This window comes from Silene latifolia, chromosome 8 (genome assembly GCF_048544455.1).
Source record: "Silene latifolia isolate original U9 population chromosome 8, ASM4854445v1, whole genome shotgun sequence".
Classification (NCBI taxonomy): domain Eukaryota; kingdom Viridiplantae; phylum Streptophyta; class Magnoliopsida; order Caryophyllales; family Caryophyllaceae; genus Silene; species Silene latifolia.
In genome coordinates, this window is record NC_133533.1 from 96,629,898 (window position 1) to 96,652,532 (window position 22,635).

General features: G+C 38.3%; 2 protein-coding genes across 4 annotated transcripts; both read left to right on the forward strand.

The window, feature by feature from the left end:
• Window positions 1-255: 255 nt before the first annotated feature.
• Window positions 256-5,987, forward strand: LOC141597087 (F-box/LRR-repeat protein At4g14103-like). Of its 3 annotated transcripts, XM_074417427.1 has the most exons (5): window positions 256-383; window positions 781-1,722; window positions 2,208-2,354; window positions 4,236-4,454; window positions 5,315-5,987. In XM_074417427.1, exons 2-5 carry the CDS (start codon window positions 784-786, stop codon window positions 5,363-5,365), a joined length of 1,356 nt encoding a protein of 451 aa, XP_074273528.1. In that variant the 5' UTR covers window positions 256-383; window positions 781-783; the 3' UTR covers window positions 5,366-5,987. The 3 variants fall into 3 exon arrangements, with proteins under 3 accessions (XP_074273528.1, XP_074273527.1, XP_074273529.1); XM_074417426.1 differs by lacking the exon at window positions 5,315-5,987 and having other exon boundaries at window positions 4,236-5,154; XM_074417428.1 differs by lacking the exons at window positions 2,208-2,354; window positions 5,315-5,987 and having other exon boundaries at window positions 4,236-5,160.
• Window positions 5,988-13,805: 7,818 nt separating this feature from the next.
• Window positions 13,806-14,938, forward strand: LOC141595552 (F-box protein At3g62430-like). The gene is made up of 3 exons (XM_074415518.1): window positions 13,806-14,294; window positions 14,390-14,539; window positions 14,630-14,938. Exons 1-3 carry the CDS (start codon window positions 13,806-13,808, stop codon window positions 14,936-14,938), a joined length of 948 nt encoding a protein of 315 aa, XP_074271619.1.
• The last annotated feature ends 7,697 nt before the right edge of the window (window positions 14,939-22,635 follow it).

Consider the following 22,635-nt stretch of genomic DNA (forward strand, 5'->3'; position numbering starts at 1 on the left):
GTCTCATGATATTTCGATTGCTTCAATGTCCTATGGGTGATGTTAGCCTTGCTGATGATTTGGGTGATGAAGCTCTGGTCAATTCCACCGTACTCCATCAACATGTTCCTGATACCCGATGCAGATATTTCGTCGCCGGTGGCTGTTCATTAGTAGTAATCTATAGTCCTATGTTTTATTTTGCTTTGTTTTATATTGTAGTATATCAACATGGTTCTCACCATGATGCTGGATTCTGGAATGTAAAACATTATTTCACCCTCGTCAAAAAAAAAAAAATATTACCTCACAACAGTCTGAATTTTGTTCTGAAAAGAGCAACGGTCCTTGACTCCACTCAAACTAGCACACACCTACGAATTCAATCAGAGCACTAAAAACAGGTATGTATATACATTGATCTCTCGTAATTCCTCTTTTTCCTTGTATTAAATTAATGAAATCTTGCTGATTTTCCTTTAAAGTTGCGTTAATCTATGTGTTTATTTTATTTAGGGGTTTTCAATTAGGGTTTCATGGGTTTTCATAATTTTTAAGTTTATTTATTGATTTGGTAATTTGGTATCTATGATTTCTCACATTATGCATCTAGCACTGAAAATGGAAGACCAATTGATTTGATAATTTCAACGTTAGCCACCATTTTTCTCATGTAATTGAAAATATGACTCGGTAGCATTAGCAATTGATTTTCATCCTATTAAAAGAGAAGCATAAAGGTTGAATTTTTAGATAACATTTGATGATTCACACTGTTATCGTTATTGGGTTTGATATCAGGTGATGATTCGTTCTACAAAGCGTCGTAAAGTTTCGGAAATAAGAGATGAAGGTAGTTTGGACAGGATTAGTAGCTTACCTGATGAGTTACTTGGTCACATTCTTTCATTCCTCCCAACATTGAGTGCACTGCAGACGAGTTTGTTGTCAACTAGATGGCGGTATCTTTTCACATTAACAACTAGCCTTTCTTTTGACGATCAAGAATATTATGAGCTAAGCTCACATGGAAATAAAACTCTCAATACGGGTTTTGAGAGGTTTGTTTCTGGAGTACTCGTGTTGCATAGAGTAACACCAATTCAGAAGTTCAGTCTGAAACTTAAACGCGACCGCGAATATGCTAGTTCACATCTCCTTTTGTGGATTAGTGCTTCAATACTGAAGGGAGTTCGGCATCTAGATCTGTACATTTTTTACCAACAAATCTCTTTGCCTAACTGTATCCTCAGTTCTCAAACTTTGGTGTCACTAGAAATTCACTCGGTTAGACACAAAGTGGACTTGAAAGTCCCTAGCTTAGTCTCCTTGCCAAGCCTCAGGTTTCTTAAACTCATCCAAGTAACATTCTTAGACGCGGAGTCCGTTAAAAGGTTTTGTGTTGGTTGTTCACGGCTGAAAGAGTTGGTTCTTATCGACTGTGGATTGGGTAGAGATCATGTTGGCATTTCTACTTTAGCACTTGAAGAACTGACGGTATACTTCTGTCGAGGTCATGTCGAGTTTGATGCCCCTAATTTGGCAAGTTTATCATACTTGTGCTCATGGTCTGATGTGGATGTGGATATGACCTTGTTGTTGAAGAAATCATGCTCTCCTTCTAGGGTTGAAATAGGTTTTCATTCCTATGAATTTCATGGCCCTCTTGCTGAATATGTCCTTGATCTTATTAGAGGTGCCCAAAATGCCAGAGAGTTAATTCTGACGTTTAACGCTCTAAAGGTTTGTACGTCTTACTCCCCGAATTCTTTTTGTTGTTGCTACTATAACTACTTTCAATTCCAATGGAGTCAAAGAGTCGTCATTTTTGGTCATGTATTATGATTTATGATGGAATACAACAAAATGGCTCACTTAAATGGTTGCGTTTCCTTTTGTTGAGGTGGCTGTCATTGATGCACTTCTTGACGCAATTTTCATCTTTGGTTATTTAGAAACAACCTCTTTGTGTTGCAAACACAAGGGTAAGGCTCCGTACATCCGACCCCGTCTTACCTCCCAATTTACGGGAGCCCTTGAGCCGCTGGAGTAATGTTGTTGTTGCGACTTGCGTACAACTGAGATACTTACATAGTTACATATTCCTTACTTAGGTAGTTAGGTATATCGTTAGTTGGTCTGTCTCGTATGTAAGGGTCAAAGGAAAATGCTTTTTTGGAGTTTTATCAACAATCTCATTATTGTATTTGTGCTTCTTTTTTGTGAAGCTTCTTACCAGGCTTGATGATACCCGAATACCTACATACTCTAAGCTGAAAAGCCTGCACCTTGATTCTTGTTGCTGTAATACATGGAAGTATGTGACATCCTGGCTAACGAAGTCACCTCAACTTGAGACCATTGTCTTTAATGAGGTAAGGAAATTACTAAAGGATTTAATAGGACTCTGAGTTTTTGAAAAGTGCGAGATTTTGTTCGCTATTACTAACCTTGTCAGCTACGGAGTATTTGTTTAGTCATTCCGTGTTATACCTCTTAAGTTACTTGTTTACGTTTTTTATGGAAGTTTTTCTTGTTATAAACACCGTTTAGCCCGTAATTTTTATGAGTTGCAATGTTGCATTCATGTGCCCGGTGAGCTTCTCTATTACTCCCTCATATTCTATATATTCTTCCCTATTTCCTAAAACGGAAGGTTTTTTTCCCCTTTTTTATTTTGGAAAGTTTTACTCTTATTTTATTCATGCCTCTCCTATCACTAAACCCCACCCAACTCTTTTACTCATATTTTATTACTTTCCTTAATGTTTTGGCCCCACAATTCCTTATTTAACTCTTAATTATTCATACCTCTCTCATATCACCAAACCCCACCCAACTCTTTTACTCTTATTTTATTCCTTTCCTTAATACCCGTGCCCACAAACAATGGGAAGAAATTATGGAATTGGAGGGAGGATTATGTAAATATGTACTCTTTATTATTCTAGTGTCACTCTCTATGAATACTCATATCCCGCTTACACTTGTGAGTCTAGAGCCGGCAAGATCTAACCCGACTCACCCGAAACTCGACCCGAAAATTGGGTGAACCGAAATCGATCCGACCCGATCCGATAACCGATAGCAGCCTCATTTTAGCCTAATTTTTTCCAACACGAACCCGACCCGAGCCGAACCGACCCGTGACCGAGACCCGATATTTTCTCAATCCGATAGATGACCCGATAATGAACTAGTTTAATAATGGTTTAAATAAAACCAAATTGATATTCATCTTAATTATTTTCACTTTAAACTACAATTAATACACCTACCCTTTGTTTAAACATAAAATTACCATCTAAAACTAAATATATAAGATAAAATATATGCTCATAACTTGACCCGACACTGATTCGCTAATGACCGGCTTGGCTTGCCACCCGTTGATGGCCCGACATGCACCAAACCGACCCGAACCAGCCACTGACCCGATATAACCCGCACACGACCCGCTTTGACCCGACCTCTAACCGATCCGAGTGACCGATTGCCACCTCTACTTGTGACCATGGTCTTTAATGAGGTAAGGAAATTACTAAAGGATTTAATAGGACTTTGAGTCTTTGAATAGTGCGAGATTTTGTTCACTATTACTATCCTTGTCAGCTACGAAGTATTTCTTTAGACATTCGTTGGTTATCCCTCTAAGTTTTTGTTTCGTTTTCTATTTTCGGAAGTTATTTAGTTTTGTAAACAACAACAACAACATCAGAGCCTTAATCCCAAAATGATTTGGGGTCGGCTGACATGAATCATCCTTTAGAACCGTTCATGGTGAACGCACACCTCAAAATGCGAATAGAAAAGGGAAAATGACAAACAAAAGGGAGAGCGAAAATGTAGTGGAAAGTCAAGGTAAACTTAGAGGTTTTAAAAATCGAATTCCGGATTTCTTTTATAAAAACTTAAAATTTAAATCGAGAGAAAAGATTAAAACGATTTTGAAAACCGAAATAGAATTAAGGATCTGGAATGCCTTAAAATCATTTCCTTATTTCTTGTGCAAAATGGAAGGGGGAAGAAATGAACGACTAGGAGGGAGTATATTATATGTTGCTTACACTTCCTTGTATAAACCGGTCTATAAGCAAACATATTGTGTGTCTCCTCGACTCCTCTATTTTTTCTCTCTACTTCTCTATACTTCCGACACTGTTTACCAACACTCATACCCCTTACACTTGCTTGCATAAATCAATCCATAAGCAAACATATTGTCTATCCTTACGAATTATGAAATTGATTGTTAGGGCATTGCTGATACATGTCGTACAGAGCACAAGCACGAGTGGCGCCCGAGTATGGAACTTGCTCCATTTTCATCTAATGTCAAAACTATTGAAGTTCATCGATTTGAGGGCGGGAAAATGGAGCTGCTACTTTTAAACTATCTGCTTGAGAATGCTGGAGTATTGAAGAGATTGATTCTATATAAATGTGGCACTATGACAATGGAGGAGGAATTAGAGGTGAGCAAAGAATTGTTGATGTTGCCCAAGACTTCAACATACTGTACTATAGAATTGAAATAGCCGTCTCTATTAACAATGGCGCATGCCTTTTTCTTTTAATCCTTAAAAACATAAATGGGTTGAGTCGTAACTATTTGGAAGCAAATGAGTTCATGTGGAATTCGATTCAAATATTGTTGTTATGCACATCGGTTTTCAAGGCAAGGACTATGCTTGATCCCGTGGCAGGCTTTTAGGCTGGGCATAAAAACACGTAAATGCTCCCTCTCATAGAAACCAAAATGGTCAAGTAGTTGTTGACCATAATACCCTCTACGGGCCCCTTTTTTTAGAGCAACAATATTTTTCTTATATTATGTTTATCAATTTATGACAATCGGTTTTTAGCTCAACTTGATTTTAACATATAATTTGTTCATGCGTAAAGGAAACCGAATGTTTATAATTGTTCTGACATGTAGGATGACTCACTTGTGTTGGACCTTTTGTGCACTTTGTTTTTTTTTTTTTTTGGTGCAAAGGGAGCCACAAGGACATTTATATTGCTAACGGGGTTTGAATCTAGGTCATGAGTACCATCTCTCACGACTTTGCTTAGTTTGTTAAAACTATCAAGTTTGAACTAGAAGTTCTACACAATATCGCAATTATGAAACCAAGTAATTTTCATATAGTCCAAGAGAAGAAGCCAAGTGCCAGAAAATTTGGGCATCTAATTACTCAATATTAAGCTGGTAATTCAATGATATGGATACCCAAGGTTTTCATATAGTCCAAGGGAAGAAGCCGAGTGCCAGTAAGAGTACTAGCAAGCCTGTTTCGAGTGTTCCTCTCTAAATGGCTTCTCATTGCTACAGGGAACTGCTGCGGGGACTCCTGAGATAGGTCCGGTTGTCCTGATAATCTAAACAGTAGCATGATTAGGAATGATACTCAGAACCCAAGTATGAGGTTTGGTGCGGTTGGAAATGCTACTGATCACGAGGAGTGGGATCCTCCTCCGATACATGGATAATATAGCAGTGCGGAGTGTCGGGTCTAAATAAGGTTAAGAAACAAATGCCGAGACTCAAAGATTATGTGTTTGAAGTGTTCGGTTGCAGGGATTAGTCCGTTGGGTTGTTTTTACAATAGAAAGGAAAGTTCTTGGAGTTTTCAAATTGATAGGGCCATGGCAAATTTTTAATGGATGATATCTGTTTTCCCAAGCTACTGCATTCTTTGCTCCGGGGGGTATTTTTGACCACTCCCCTATTATCCTACAAGAATGTGCCACATTCTGAGATGCCTTATTAAGCTGCTGAATTATGAAGAGTATCCTTAAGCTCTGAATTATGAAGAGTTCAGTGATATTCTATAGAAGTAAAAAAGTGAGCTAGCCCTGTGATACTCCGACACGGCGGTCAGGTGGCGTGTCGCGTGTCGGACACGACACGGTGGTCGACACGACACGTGACACGTGTCTGACACAGCCTCGCCGGACACGACACTGACACGGTGGGGGCTTCGATAAGACGACAACTTACATGGCAGTTCGTTTCTGATGAACAATGTCGGCAAGTTGATACAGCTTCTTCATTGGTGTCTCGTGCGACGGCGGCGCTGGTGTTTCAATTATTAGGGTTTGTCTTTGATTTTTTTGGGTTTCAAAATTCGTGGATTTGGGCTTCTATCAAATAAGATTCTTGTTTTTTTACTGTATTTAATAGTGGGGGTGGGGCACTGTCAAGTTGGCAAAGTGTCCTTTTTATTTCTTTTTTTAATTCAATAGTGGGTCTCACGTGCTTACATAACACAACATCTTTAATTCAACTACACAGCATCTTTTTCTTATTTATTTCTTTTTTGATAGGTTTTTTTACTGTTTCTATTTTATTTTTCTTTATAAAAAGATTTGCAGGGCTTTTTTTACGTGTCGTGTCGTGTCCATTATGTTGGTCAAGACACGCCGTTGACCGTGTCGGCGTGTCCACAAATTTCAGAAATTTCGTGTCAGACACGCCGACACGTGTCGGACACCGACACGTGTCGGCGTGTCTGAGTAACATAGAGCTAGCCAGCTTGAGAATGCTCGAAGGGCTTACATTCCAACTCATATGATCCCCTATTAGCAGATGCTGAACGGAGAATTGTTGCGAATAAATACATGATGTTCCTCCACCAGAAATGGAAAGCTCAATGGATTCATCAAGGCGATTTAAACATTGAGTTCTTTCATAAGAATATTAAGAAGAGAAATGAGCGGAATGCGGTATAGTGTATAGTACACTAAAGATCTGGATGGCCAGTTACACATTTCCCAGGATGCAGTTCATAATGCTTTTGTTTATGCAGCATATTACTGATTTAGGGCAAAGGTCAATACTATCTCTCTTTACTAGACACTGTGGCTTACAGTTTACAAGTTCATTTCTAAAATGTTGTGTGCTAGGCTGAAACTGATACTAATGACTTAATCTCTGAAAATCAAGAGGTGTTTGTTGCAGGGAGGAATATAGTACACAACATTATGATACGTCAAGACATTTTCAGGAAGTATAACTGTAACGTCCGTAAGAGTTCTCCCCTAAAGTGCTTAATGAAGATTGATCTTACGAAGCCTTGTGACACGATTAAATGGAGCTTCATTCAAGACATGCTATCTAAGCCTAATTTTCCTACCAAGTTTACGCAATGGATAATGGGTTTGTGTGACTACTCCTAGCTATTCCCTTAATAGTAACGGAATGTTACATGGATATTTCCTTGGGAGAGGGGCTTAGACAAGGAGATCCAATGTCCCCCCTCATGTTCGTGCTCCGCATGGAGTATCTTTCTCGGTTACTGAATTATATAGGGCAGAAACTGACTTCAGTTTTAATCAACATTGTGTCGCAGTGAGATTAAATCATCTCTGTTTTGCAGATGATTTAACTATGTTTTGCAGAGGTGATTACAAATTACAAGTCTGTGTTTCTCATACTTAGAGCATTTGCCACATTCCGAGATCCTCGGGACTTGAGACCAATAGTCAAAACCAAACATTTATACCAGTAATGTAGTGCAGTCTGAGTTACAAAGATTACTACAAATATCAGGATTTCAGCTGGAGGCTATGACTTTTCGATATGTAGGAGTATCAATTTCTGCCAAGAAACCTTAATAAACTGGATTGTGTTGTGCTGGTGGATAAAATTACAGCAAGGATAATATCGTGGGAGTCAAGACCTCTTTCTTATGCAGGAAGGGCGCAGCTTATTGACTCTATGCTGATGGCAATTCGCTCTTACTGGTCCTTTATTTTTATCTTACCTTCCCGTGTTCTCCGCAACATTCAAGCCATTTGTAGACATTTTATTTGGGAAGGCAAGGCTGTGACAGACAAAACTCCTCTTGTTCATGAAATTTGGTTTGTAGGCCAAAGAGCAAGGGAGGGTTGATCATAAATGACCATATGGTGTGAAACTACGCTTTAATAGGGAAGTATGTGTGGGGTGTGAATATGTGATTGTGTGAGTAAGAACAGAGATACTCTTTGGCTAAAACAGATAAATGCTATAGTATGTCCTACTACTGCAGGTTGATTATGGAAACAAATCTGCAAAATCACTGCACATTTTTGTCTGGACGGAGATATGAAGTAAAAAAAACCTTATGCTTGTCTCAAAGGTGATTGTGGCCCTAATGTTAAATGTACTATATGGATTTGGTGCAGGGCTAGTGTGCGTGAAGTCGTGAACACTGCTTCTTCTCTTGGCTTGGTGTCCAGAACAAACTCCTCACCGGAGCCCCTTTTTATCAGTGGGGTGTGAGTGCAGCTACTGAATGCTTATTATGTACTCCATAATGAGGCAAGTGTCCAGTTAGCAATGTTGTATGGGATGCGATTGACTAGTAGATGGGGGCTCGGCTGTATGCCACCCACAGTTTACTATATTGGAGCACTATATTGAATGACATAAGCAAAACCAAGATAGACTATGAGTATGGTTAGCAAAATAGCTGGTGTACTTAGGTCTGTGTAAAGTACCTGAGGTGACTATTTGTGGTGGAGTTTCTGTAGGAAGCTGCTTGTAGGTACTTATCTCGTCTTGTTTAAATTCTTGTTTAAGACAGGTCAAATAAATATCATTTTGAATGGGGTTACGAGTGTTGTGACCCATGACAGTAGTAGCGATTAGGGGATTAATTGCATTATTGACGGATTGTTATGGGAACATGAAGCTAACATTTCTGTTCCCAATTGAAGGCGAGTTAATCATCACAAAAGTTATAGATTGCGGCAAGAAGCATCGTCCAATTCAATGGCAATGTCTTTAACCATGGGAATGTATTTGATTAGCTCAAGCCTTCTTAACTCATAGATATTTCTGATGTTTAACGCTCTCCAGGTTTGTTGTTTGTCCTACTCCCTGAATTCTTTTTGGTTGTTGCTACTTAACTACTTTAATTTCAATGGAGCCAAGAGTCATTATTCTTTGGAATTTAGTAAAATGGCTCACTTAAATGGTTGCACTTATTTTAATTGTGAGGCGGCTGTCATTGATGCATTTCTTGATGCAATTTTCATCTTAGCTCATTCGGAAACAACCTCTTTGTGTTGCAAACATAAGGGTAATGTTGCTTACACCCGACCCCCTCTTACCTCCCAATTTACGGGAGCTCTTGACGCACTGGGATAATGCTGTTGTTGCAAGTACAACTGAGATACTTACATATTCCTTATTTAGGTATATCATTCTTCGGGTTGTCTCACACGTCTGACAATCTCCTTATAGTATTTGTGCTTTTCTTTTGTGAAGCTTCTTACCAGGCTTGATGATACCCGGATACCTACATACTCTAAGCTGGAAAGCCTGTATCTTGATTATTGTTCCTGTGATACATGAAGTATGTGACATTTTGGCTAGCAAACTCACCTCAACTGGTGACCATTGTCTTTAATGAGGTAAGGAAATTACTAAAGAATTTAATTCGACTTCGAATCTTTGAATACTGCTACGAAGTATCCTTCGAAATTTTTTGTTTACGTTTTCCCATTTAGGAAAGTTATTTGTGTTATAATCACCATCCTAAATTTTTCTGAGTAGCATCCATGTGCCCTATGATTCAGTGAACTCCTCTATTATTACTCTTTATTATTCTACCGACACCGTCTATTAATACTCATATGTTGTTTACACTGGCTTGTATAAACCGGTCTATAAGCAAATATATTGTACGTCTTCTCGACTCCTCTATTATCCTTCTGACACCGTCTACCAAAACTCATACCCCCTTACACTTGCTTGCATAAATCAATGAATAAGCAAACATATTGTCCGTCCTTACGAATTATGAACTTTTTTGTCAGGGCCTTCTTAATGCCACTGCATGTGGTACAGAGCAGGAGTATGAGTGGCATCCGAGTATGAAACTTGCTCCATTTTCATCTAATGTCAAAACTATTGAAGTTCATCAATTTGGGGGCTGGAAAATGGAGCTGGTACTTCTAAACTATCCACTTGACAATGCGGGGGTATTGATGAACTTGATTCTATATAAATCTGGCTCTATGACGATGGAGAAGGAATTACAGGTGAGCAAGTGAATTGCTGATGTTGCCCAAAACTTCAACACACTGTACTATAGAATTGAAATACCCCCGTCTCTTAACCAAGTTGTGTCAGACGAACGTCTTTTTAATCCTTCAAAAATAAGTGAATAGTATGCATTTGAATCGTGCTTAATGTCGATGATTTGTATAATTATGCTAAATTTTTTGTGCACTCCAATCTTTCTTTTTCTTGTTTGTCCTTGGGGAAGAGAATGCATTTGAATTGTGCTTAATGTCATCTTTTTTTTTTTTTTTTTCTCCACGCTTTCAAATTCCAAATAATCTTTAATTTTTTTTTCTTTGGTGATTAGAGTTCACCATTACTCTTTGGTTATGGATTATAATGGAATAAATCAAAATGGCTTACTAAAGTGGCTGCGCTTTTTTCTTTTGTGAAGTAGCGGTCATTCGATGCAGTTCTCGACGCAATTTTCATTTTGGGTCATTTGGAAACAGCCTCTTTGTGTTGTTAACACAAGGGTAAGGTTGCGTACATCCGACCCTCTTGTTGTGTGCTTATTCTTTCCTATCATAATCTGTGTTACCGTGTCAAGACCTATACGAAGTATAATCCGACTCACATAATTACCAAGTATAATCCGACTCACATTTTCTCATAGCCTCATCTCCTGTAAATAGTATGAGTAGCGTATTTATACACGATAACCGTCTCGGTTAATGATTTTTTCCAACTATTTATGTGTTTGACTTAGTTGATCGACCATAATTTTCTTTTTCGTCTTCCTTTTCTATTTCTTCGATTTCTTCAACTTTTTATACCCTCGCATTCAAGTGCTTCATCTTTCTATATTACTCCTCCCGTTCCGGTCAATTATTTATCTATTCCATTTTTGGATGTCTTGTTAATTATTTATCTTTTTATTTTAGAAATACTTTGATGAGTAACTTATACTCTACACGAACCACACTCAATTAAGTTCGTTTGTCATCCAATAATAATTAGTCTACTCCTTTTTTGTTGCCTTCATGTCAAAACCAATATAAGCAAATGACCGGAACAGAAGTTGAGTATTAAAGGAATTAATTTTATAAAAGTCAACGACAGCAATGCATGTTATGCATGTACCAATTAAAGGGTCATCATGGTATGTATCCTGACTATTCTCCATATAATGCAATCAGTGTTTTGGTCAAACATGAGCAAATATCTTAAGAAATGAAGGAGGAAGAGGGATCTCAATCTCAACATTGAAGCTAATTTCTCTACATATGCAGGTATTAATACATATTTTACACCCTCCGTTCCGATTATTTGTTATCTTGTTTATTTTTTATGAGGGTATTTTAATCAAAGGTAGACAAATTATTAGGACGAAGAGATAACAACATTTTCCATTTTGTTTATGTATTTCTTATTGTTGAATATTATTCAATCCTCTGGAAGTTTAATCGATCCATTTGGGTTGCTTAGCAATAGATTGTGAATTAGTTATATTGACTTATTTGTTTAATTACTGTTTCTGGGTATTTTGTTAATTCATACTCCGTATTAGAGTTTGGCAAAAGTCCTCAAATAAATAACTATTCACTCTGTCCCGGTCATTTGTTGTCCTTTTCCATATTGGCGTTGTCCTTTTTATTTTAAGAATAAACTTGATGAGCAATTACACTTGTCATTTTAGTAAGGGTTATTTTATGAGAATAATCCAAGCTATGCCTACTCTTCTTTCATTAATCCGTACTATAATTTAACTCATAATAATCCGAATTACACACTCATTTTTCTCACAATGCACTCGGTAACCAACTACCTATTGATTAGGTCACATTTAATAACAAATAATAAAAAAAAAAAAAAAAACATTCAACCCCAGTCTACAGGTAATCTCCCTCCTTCCTCACTTGTTCCATTACCACCATCTTCAATGCCTACTAATCTCCTTATTAAACTGGGTTTGACTCCATAGACTGCCCATGCGCTGAACCCACAAATTGAGCAGAACACCGACTTCCCATCATGATTGAGCAAGACAAGCAGCTTATGATTACAATTCAACTCGAGTAACGAAACTGCCATGTTTATTGTTATCTGGTTTAATTGTCTGATACAAACTTCACCTTTCCAATTTCTGAATCTTGGCACCAACCAAACTAACTCCACCCTTATAAAATCCCAACTTTATTCATACTTTATTTCATTTTTTTTGCGTGTTAATTTTTCCCTCGTACACTTCATTATTCGTTGCTTCAATTAGCTTAATTTCATCTTTAACTTTTCTTTGTTTAGCTAATCAAATTTCAATTTACTACTTTTTATGTTCATTTAGGTTTGTGATTTTTAGTTAAATGTGGGTTTTTTATTTGACGGGTTTTGAATTAAGCACATACTTCAATCATGGGTTTGAATGTTTGATTAAATTCATGATTTTTGCTGCTTTTCTTTGGAAATTAAAGTTTTTAATTGTTGACTTCATCTGGGTTTTTACTGATTTACTGAACTACGGTTTCAATTGTTACCCCAGTTTGAAAGATCCATATAAAAGGATCCACCTTGAATTAAATAAGGGATCTCAGCGAATTTTTAGAGGTTGGGTTTTCGATTTTTCTGGGTTTGTTTGGTTGGCCAGTAAATGAAAATGAAAATTGGAAGAAGATAGGAAACACGACTAATGGATCCAGGAAGAGAAAAAAAAAGGACCCACATCCGAATTACCTAAAGGAAACCCGCTATATCAGGTCATAATTGGGACGAGTTCAATGTAAGATAAATGATGCAATAGTCCAGATTTTTCTCAGTTAAACTATAGTATGGATTAATACGAGAAGGGGAGGCTTAGTTTGGATTATTCCTGTAAAATAACCCTTTTAGTAATTGGTCCATTCTTCTTTCCTTGGTCTTTGTGCCAAAACCAAATGACAACAATTGACCGGGACGGATGGAGTAAGTGATAAATTATACTCCTTCCACCCTGGTAAATTATTTACCTATTTTATTTTTGTGTATGTCAGTCAGTTGTCAACTCTCTATTTTAGGAATGTCTTTGATGAGTAATTTGATCCTACACACTCAATTTGGTCCACTTGACATCTAATAATTGGTCCACTCCTCCTTACTTGGTCTTTGTGCCAAAACCAAAGGTAAACAAATATCTGAGACGGAGGGAGTATCTCGTAAGGGAAAAGGGTGAATATAATCTCGACTTTAGTGAAAGCGGTGTTTCGTGTAGAGAGAGAGTAATAAAATCTTCATCTAGCGGGTATTCTAGACGTTAATGTACATTACAAGCTTGGTTATCCCTCAATTCAATCTGCATTACATTTCAGGTAGTGATCATGAGGCCAACGACAAAACTTGGTAAACATGTAGAAGATCCAATAAGTGGGGATTGTTGGGATAGGATCAGCAGTTTACCTGATGAACTTCTTGGTCACATACTTTCTTTTCTGCCAACAAAGGGTGCTGTGAGCACAAGCATTCTATCAACCAGATGGCGTTACCTTTTTACATTAACGTCTTGTCTTTCTTTTGATGACGCACCATGTTTTGGTTATGTGGAACAAAATGAGAGAATAGAAGCAACTCAAAGGTTTAAGGATTTTGTTAATAAAACTTTGGAGTTGCACCAAATCTCACCCATCAAGAAATTTAGCCTACTTTGTCGAGACGAGGATAATTCAGATTTGAATCGATGGCTTAGTATTGCGCTACGAAAGGATGTTCAAGAGCTGCATTACGAATTTACGAGCCTCCTGACAGCGTTCATTGTGTGCCTGATGGCTTCTTCTCGTGCGAAACACTTTTGAAATTGAAAATGATAGGTCACGGATACAACAAATTTGAAATTCCTCTATCGGCCTGGTTGCCAAAACTGAAGATCCTTCATCTGGATCGCATCATGTTCACTGATTTTGATTCGATGGAAAGATTGTTTTCAAGTTGTGAATTGCTTGAAGAACTGACTCTCAAAGCTTGTGACTGTGATAGTGACGGTCATGTTATTTATCATGGTGGATTACTCCGAGTTCTTACAATAGAACGTTGCTCTTATTCGTTTGGTACATTTGAGATTGACGCCCCTCATCTCGCATATTTATCTTACAATTCAAATATTGGTGTGAAAATTGTTCCGTCGTGGAAGTCCTCGGGCTCTTTTATCAAGGCAAGGCTAATTTTCAAGTGCAGTGCATATGATGATGATGAGTCTGACACTAATGAAGATTCAGTCGAGTATGAACGTGAACTTCTAAAAGCCGCTGCCTATAAAGTCACGGAATTATGTTTTGAAATGGACTCAGTAGAGGTATATACATATACGAGTACTTCGTGTGTATTATCCACATATTACTCATTTACTCGGTAGATGTGTATATTACTAATATCTTGTTCATGGTACAGGTTCTTCTTAAGCTAGAAGACGATGAGCAAATGCCTGATTTCAATAACCTGACAAGATTAGAACTTGATAACTTTCCTTATACGGCATGGGAATATGTGACAAGTTTGCTTGACAAATCTCCTCAACTTGAAACTATCATTTTTGAAAAGGTGAACATCAATTTAGAAATTTGTGTAAAACAGATTGTTTCTGTTTTCCTATTCAGGTATTATTCTCACTTTATGAATATTATTTTCCAGGGATTTCGTTGTTGCTCTTGCCCAAATCACTACTGTGAGGAGGACGATGACTGCTACTGTGACTCACTGTCACCTTCAGATATACCTTTGGATCCTTTTTCATGTCAGGCCCAAGTGATTGAAGTGCACGAGTTTTGTACACATAAGGGTTCGCTGTCACTCACAGGGCATCTTCTTAAAAACGCGAGTGTTCTGAAGAGGTTGATCCTCTATAAACCTGATGATGATGACGATTTCGATTTGAAGATCAGTCAGGAACTGTTGATGCTTCCAAGGGCTTCAAAAGACTGCTGTCTTGAAATGCAGTAGAGTGTGAGTATTAATCAACTTAATCGACTTGTTCGACTCCTCTTTTCCCTCGGGATCCTGTACTCATTCCTATAATGCAACTATGCTAGCCTTTAATAACCTGTCTTCACACCAAAGAATCCGGAAGCAGCCCCCCCCCCCATTTGCTCGCTACCTCTCTTAAGTTGGCAAGATTCTCGTCTATTGTTTGAAAGTCAATTACTGGAATTTGTCCATCCATTGTGTCAAGTTCTTTGTTTTCTTAATGCATAGATAGATGGACATGCTGTATGATTGGATATTTGGATTATATAAGTGTGTAAGAATTACCTCAAGTAAAAGAACTGTACAAATAGATATCTTTACAACATATCATGGGCTTAATCTTTGCAGTATACTGTACAAATATGTTGGGTTTCAAATGAGTTTATTCTTAGATTGAAGTAGTGGCGTTTCTAGGACTTTATGTATGGGGGTTCAAGTTTATTATTAGAAATGGAGAGTGGAGGAATTCATAAAGCGAATCGTTATATTATTGATAATTGTTCGTACCTTCAACAATTACAATAGTTCGATATCATCGTCATATCATATCATATCATATCATATCATATTATATCATATATTATATTAAAGCAACAACCGCAAGCCCCGTTGATCGCCACGTGTCACAACTCCTTTAAACGCCACTTGTCATTTTCTATTTAAAAAAAAAAAGATAAGATTTGCAATCACGTTAACATGAAAATTGCCTAAAAAGAAGAGATCAAAATAAAAAATGACCGCAATTTTAGGAGTCAAGATTCTGTTATATTAATTATGGAAAAGACATTCTAATACCTAAAAATGAAGCAATTACGTAAATTAGCAATCATCAATCAATTAGAAAAATATTTTTGAGTATTAAGTGGAGGCAAGCAATCACGTAAACAATTTACCTAATATTTTGAGTACTAATTTGCAACAATCCATCTAAAATATTATTGTTTTCCTATATTTGTGACATCAGTTCCTATTAATATTCAATCACAATTAAATAAAAAGATAACAATCCATTATTTTTCATAACTACTAAGCAGTTACCAAGTATTTTTATTGAAATCCTAAATCAAAGCTTCAATTACGTCTATCAATCCCCTAAAAAACAGAAATAATTTCAGCCTTATTCTACAAAATATGGGTAGATATATGAGACGGTTGATTCTCAGGTTCCTAACTCACCTGCACAAGATGACTCAGAACCACAGACTAAGGCTAGACATAAAGCCAAAGCTCAACGAAAACAGAGCATGACAGATGCAGCAAGCTAACAGTGATATTGAAGGAAGGAGTTAGTTGATAGGTTGTTAGTAGGTTGTTAGAGTTTCCGTAATTCCAGGAAATCTGTTAGAAAGTTGTTAACAGATATTTCTTTAGATGTTTCCAGAATTCATTTTTCTATAAATAGGTTGTATCTTCTCATTTGTAAGTTAAGTCAATACAAACACAATTTTAATTTACTCTGTTGCAATTCAGTTACAACAAACACTTAACCAAATTCTTCATCTTCTACAAAAGCTTAAAGCTTCTTTAATGGCGGTTTCATGTGAGAGGATCCATGTTTTAACATGGTATCAGAGCAGGCTTTTGACCTGACTCTTTACTTCATCACTCTTCCGCATATCACAAATCAAATCTTTGTTTTGTAATTCATTTTGGTTTGTTTTTCAGATAAAATCACAAAATATTCATTTTACTTTCAAATTCACGAAAATTGTTCAAAACAAAAACAAAATGTCGATTGCTTCTACTGGTAGCAACGAAGTTCCTAATCCTTTTGAAGATCCATTGTTTCTTGCGAATTCAGATCATGCTGGCCTGAACTTCGTCAATACTCTCTTCAATGGTCGCAATTACCGCCATTGGAGTAAGAGTATGATTCTTGCTATGTCAACAAAGAACAAAGAAGGTTTTCTCACAGGTCTTACTCCAATCCCTGCCATAACATCCTCAAAGTATAATTTGTGGTGGCGCTGTGATTCCATGGTTAGATGCTGGCTTGTTAATGGAATGGAACCTGAATTCAGAGAAGGTTTTCTTTCCTGCAAGACAGCGAAACAACTCTGGGGTGATGTACTTGAGAGATATGGCCAGATGAATGGTCCACTGTTGTTTCAACTCAAGAAAGATTTAAGGAATGTTGAACAAGACAAAAGTTCTTCTTTGAGTACTTCAACAAACTCAAGCGATATTGGGATCAAATTGATGAAATTGAAGGTTTTCCTGATTGCACTTGCGGTGTCCTTGCTAAATGCACCTGCAATCTTCTGAAGAAGATGCTTGAAAGAGCGTCTACTGAGAAAGTTCTCACTTTTTTGATGGGATTAAGTGATTCCTATGATAATTTGAAATCACAAATCCTCTCAATGGAGCCTATGCCGTCCATAAATAAAGTGTACTCTCTTGTGCAGCAAGTTGAATCTCAGAAGAAGATTTCTAATCTGATGTCTGCTACACATGACATGAGTGCTTTGTTCTCTCACAAACAAGGTGCTCCTGCTTTTAATCAAGGCAGTTCGTCTAACTCACCTGCTGCTCACCAAGGAGGTCAGAAAAAGGATTCAAAGAAATTCAAAACTGACAAGCGTTGGTGTCCTCAATGTACTAAATCTGGTCATACTAAAGATACATGCTTTGTGTTACATCCTGAGTTAAAGGCTAAATACCTTGCACGGTTTTCTGGTAATGCAAATGTGCAAGGAGATGATGATCATCCTCTTGGGCTTTCAGACACGCAGATGATGGATACTGGTTCATCTCAGGCAGGGCCTTCATACTCTAATCATCAGGCTAATCCTATAAGTCAGACTGATCTTGCACAGGCAGTATTTCAGCAGGTCATGCAGATGCTTCAGCATCAGCAGGGAGGCAATACTGGTTCTGCAGACTGTGCTAATGCTGCAGTCAATTTTGCAGGTAATGCTTTAGTCACTAATGCTATTACTACAGCCTGCAAAATTGATACTAGTGATTGGATAGTTGATTCTGGTGCGAGTGATCACATGACAGCTCACAAATCTTATTTCTCTTCACTGAAATTACTTTCTAAACCTATTATTGTTGGTTTGCCTGATGGAACCACCAAATTAGTTCGTTATTCTGGTGATATTCATCTGCATCCTCTATTAATTCTTCATGATGTTCTTCTTATACCTGATTTCAAGCATAATCTGCTATCAGTGGGGAAGCTATTATCTTCTTCTCATATGCTAATTCATTTTTATGTGGATCACTGCATTATTCAGGACCCTGCTTCTAAGGGAACCATTGCAGTTGGTCAAAGGGAAGCTGGTCTCTATAAGTTGAAGCTAGGATCTCAGCTATCACACTCCCTTCAGTCTGTTCATTGTAATAATTGTTTAAATAAGTCTTCTGATAAGCTTGATTTGTATCATGCTCGTCTAGGACATACTTCTTTAGCTAAGATGCAACATATAAAAGATCTCAGTTGTAATGGCTTGAAAACTTATCAATGTGAAGTTTGCAATTTAGCTAAAATGCATGTTTTACCTTTTTCTCGAAGTACTTCGAGGGCATCAAGTCCCTTTGATTTTCTTCATATTGATTTGTGGGGTCATTATAAGACTCCTTCACTTACTGGAGCTCATTACTTTCTTACTGTTGTGGATGATTATTCTCGCATAACGTGGACATTTCTTCTTAAGTTCAAAACTGAAGTTAGTTCTATTATTTCCAATTTCTTACAACAAATCCAAACTCAGTTTGGAAAACTAGTCAAGATTATTCGCAGTGATAATGGCACAGAGATTTTTCAAGCTACTTGTTCTCAATTGTTTTTAGCCAGAGGTATTTGTCATCAAAGAAGTGCTCCTTACACCCCTCAACAAAATGGACGGGTGGAAAGGAAACATAGGCATTTGATTGAGACTGCTAGAGCATTGATGTTATATGCTGGGCTTCCTAAGAAATTTTGGGGAGAATGTCTCTTAACAGCTACTTATTTGATCAACAAATTGCCTTCTGTTGTGCTTAATTGGAAGACTCCCTATGAAGTATTGTTGGGTAAATTACCTAACTATGAAGAATTAAAGGTCCTAGGGTGCTTATGTTATGCTCTGGATCCTACTCCTCATAGAGATAAGTTTGCTGCCAAAGAAATTAAATGTATCTTCATTGGATATCCATATGGCCAGAAAGCGTATAAAGTATATGATTTGACCACGCACAAGGTGTTTATCACCAGGAATGTCATCTTTTCTGAGACTGTTTTTCCTTTTAAAAATTCCACTTCTGTTCCTGCCTCACAGCATCTTGGTTCTGCTCTTCATCCTTCTTCTTTTGATGATGACCTGGTCTTGCAGCCCTCTCCTCCTGCAGAAGAAAGTCCAGGTGCCACAGGGAATCCAAATTCTCCTATTAATGGCCCCACTTCAGAGACCACAGTGTCTCATCCTGATGCTGTTTCTATTATTCCCAATAATACTTCTATTCCCACTATTCCTGCCAGACGCAGCACCAGATTTAGGCATATTCCTTCACATTTACAGGATTTTGTTTGCCCCACTATTCCTGCTTCCACATCTCAGTCAGATTCTCATTCTGAGTCTTTCAATGTCTTCAACATTGATTCCTATCCTTCTTCTTATCATGTCTCACTCAATGCAGTTTTGAGAACTATTGAGCCTACTACTTATTCTCAAGCACAGGCTGATCCTAAATGGGTAGAAGCCATGGATAAGGAGCTTCATGCATTAGAAGCCAATGGTACTTGGGAGATGGCCCCCTTACCATCAGGTTTCAAACCCATTGGATCAAAATGGATTTTCAAAGTTAAATTCAATCCCAATGGATCTGTTGAAAGATATAAGGCACGTTTGGTTGCCAAGGGTTATACTCAAATTGAAGGCAAGGATTATAAGTCTACTTTCTCTCCTGTTGCTAAATTTAGCACGGTTAGAGTTCTTCTTTCTGTTGCAGCAGCCAGAGATTGGCCTATTTACCAATTAGACATTAATAACGCTTTTCTTCATGGGTATTTGGATGAAGAAATATATATGCATCCTCCTGCTGGTTATCACAAAGGCAAACTTGATGAATATTGCAAATTGAAACGCTCCCTTTATGGTTTAAAGCAAGCCTCTCGTCAGTGGAACATTGAGCTCACTAAGCTGCTCTTGTCCAAAGGTTTTACACAATCCAAGAATGATTACTCTCTCTTTGTTAAGGAACTTGACTCCTCCCTTGTTATTGTTCTTGCCTATGTTGATGATCTCTTGATCACAGGCAACAATTCTTTTCTTATTCAAGACCTCAAGCATTCCCTTGATAAGGCATTTACTATCAAAGACCTTGGCTTGATTCGTTATTTCTTGGGTTTAGAGATTGTTAGATCTTCTGCATGATTGCTTGTCAATCAGCGCAAGTATGTTCTTGACATCCTCAAGGATACTTGTATGGACAACTGCAAACCTGCTCTTTTTCCTCTCCCTCGTGGTCTTCACCTTTCTACTGATGAAGGAGAGCTTATTACTGAACCAGAAATTTACAGACGTCTTGTGGGGAAGCTGCTGTACCTCAACCTCACTCGACCTGATCTTTCTTATTGCGTTCAGCATCTCAGCCAATTCCTCAGTGCACCCAGACTCCCTCATATGAATGCTGCCCTTCATGTTGTACGCTATCTTAAAGCTACACTTGATGCAGCCTTGTTTTATCCTGTTGATAACAATCTCAGTCTTCGCGCTTACTGTGACGCAGACTGGGGTATCTGTCAGTTTAGTGCCAAATCTCTCACAGGTTATTGCGTTTTTCTTGGCAAGTCTCTTATCTCTTGGAAAACCAAGAAACAGAAGACTGTGTCTAAATCTTCTGCTGAATCCGAGTATCGGTCTATGTCCCATACTGCTAGTGAACTCGTCTGGTTGCACTCCTTGCTCCTTGATTTTCGTGTCCATTCTCCTCTTCCAATACAACTAAATTGCGACAACAAAGCCGCTCAACACATTGCTGCTAACCCCGTTTTTCATGAACGGACAAAGCACCTCACTCTGGATTGTCACTATGTTCGGGAGAAAGTTCAAGCTGGTTTCATTTCCACTGCCCATGTCTCTTCTAGCATGCAATTGGCAGATCTTATGACCAAACCTTTGGGTCAACAACAGCATTTCTTTCTTGCTTCCAAGTTGGGCTTGCACTTCGTTCATTCTTCTTGCAATTCCAACTTGAGGGGAGGCTATGAAACGGTTGATTCTCAGGTTCCTAACTCACCTGCACAAGATGACTCAGAACCAAAGACTAAGGCTAGACATAAAGCCAAAGCTCAACGAAAACAGAGCATGACAGATGCAGCAAGATAACAGTGATATTGAAGGAAGTAGTTAGTTGATAGGTTGTTAGTAGGTTGTTAGAGTTTCTGTAATTCCAGGAAATCTGTTAGAAAGTTGTTAACAGATATTTCTTTATGTTCCGGGTGTAATTCCGAAGCAAGTATTGTTACCACTCGTGGCTTGTAGAATGATGTCTTTAACTGAATCCTCCTTTCGGTCTCCTGAAACGATGAAAAAACTGAGGGCTCGGCTTTGGCCGAGCGTACTCACTCCGACGCCCAAGTCAGTAAACTTAAAAGGATTAAGTTATGTGTTACTTGGCTAAGTATGTATTGTAGAGAGATAAGGAAGATATTACCAGATTATGAGGTGTTTAGGTTATTTTTTGGATCCTTTCCTCAATGAGGGTTGAGGAGTATTTATAGACTTTCACTTTTTGTCACGTAGTGGCCAAGTGGCTAGCAGGTGGAAAGACCGTTCTGCCCTCGGCCGATGGACCTATGGTGGGCCGGCCAAGGGGTCTTGGATGTGAGTACGCGGATATGTGCCCCGGCTGACTAGTTGTCCTAGCCGGGGCCCAAGTGACAGGCCGATGGGCTGTGTCGGCTAGGCTGTCCAAGGTGTTGACTTGCTTTGGATATCTTTGACCTTGCTCAATATGTTGACTCGGTCAGCGGGTGCAGAATATGCCCCATCAATTTGCCCCAGCGTAGTCTATGCCGTGGTATGGGCTCCGATGTGTGTTGAGCGTATATTCTTGCGCAAATGAAAATTTTCTCGCCCCGCTTCTTCTACCTCGGCTTGGTCATATTATGGCCATACCATATCCCCCCTCCACATGGTTGTGTAATGGACATCCGATGTGGAAAAGAAAGTGACGCCGGCCGAGACCGGGGTTGAGAGTGCTTGGTTGTTTTTGATTGCCCCGGCGGTGCTACCTAGCTTGGTTGATCATGTGGCGGCGGAGAAATGATACTTAGGAATTGTTGAGGAAGATGAATAGGCAAAGAGATATGAAGGGGCGTGTTGAAGACGCTTGGTCACCTGTTGCGTTGATTGACGTTCAATTTGTTGCAACGATTGACATTCGTGGTTGCATGTCCGACACGTGTCTGTTCGCGATTGGGCGACGTTTCATGGGTCGTGCTCTGATTGGTCCTTCTTCATGGGCTTTCTTCTATAAATAGGGCGTTAGTCCCCAAATTGGCCACCAATTTCATTTTCTCTAAAATTTTCTTCTCTCTAAACTTTCAAGGGCTTCTTTCTCTTCTAATCTTCAGAGTCGTTACTTCGGCTAGTGCTTTTCTTCAAGGTAAACAAACAAATTTTTCTCAATCTCTTATTTGTTAAGCTTTTTTGTTGTGAACATGTCTTCTGCTGATGCCGGACCTA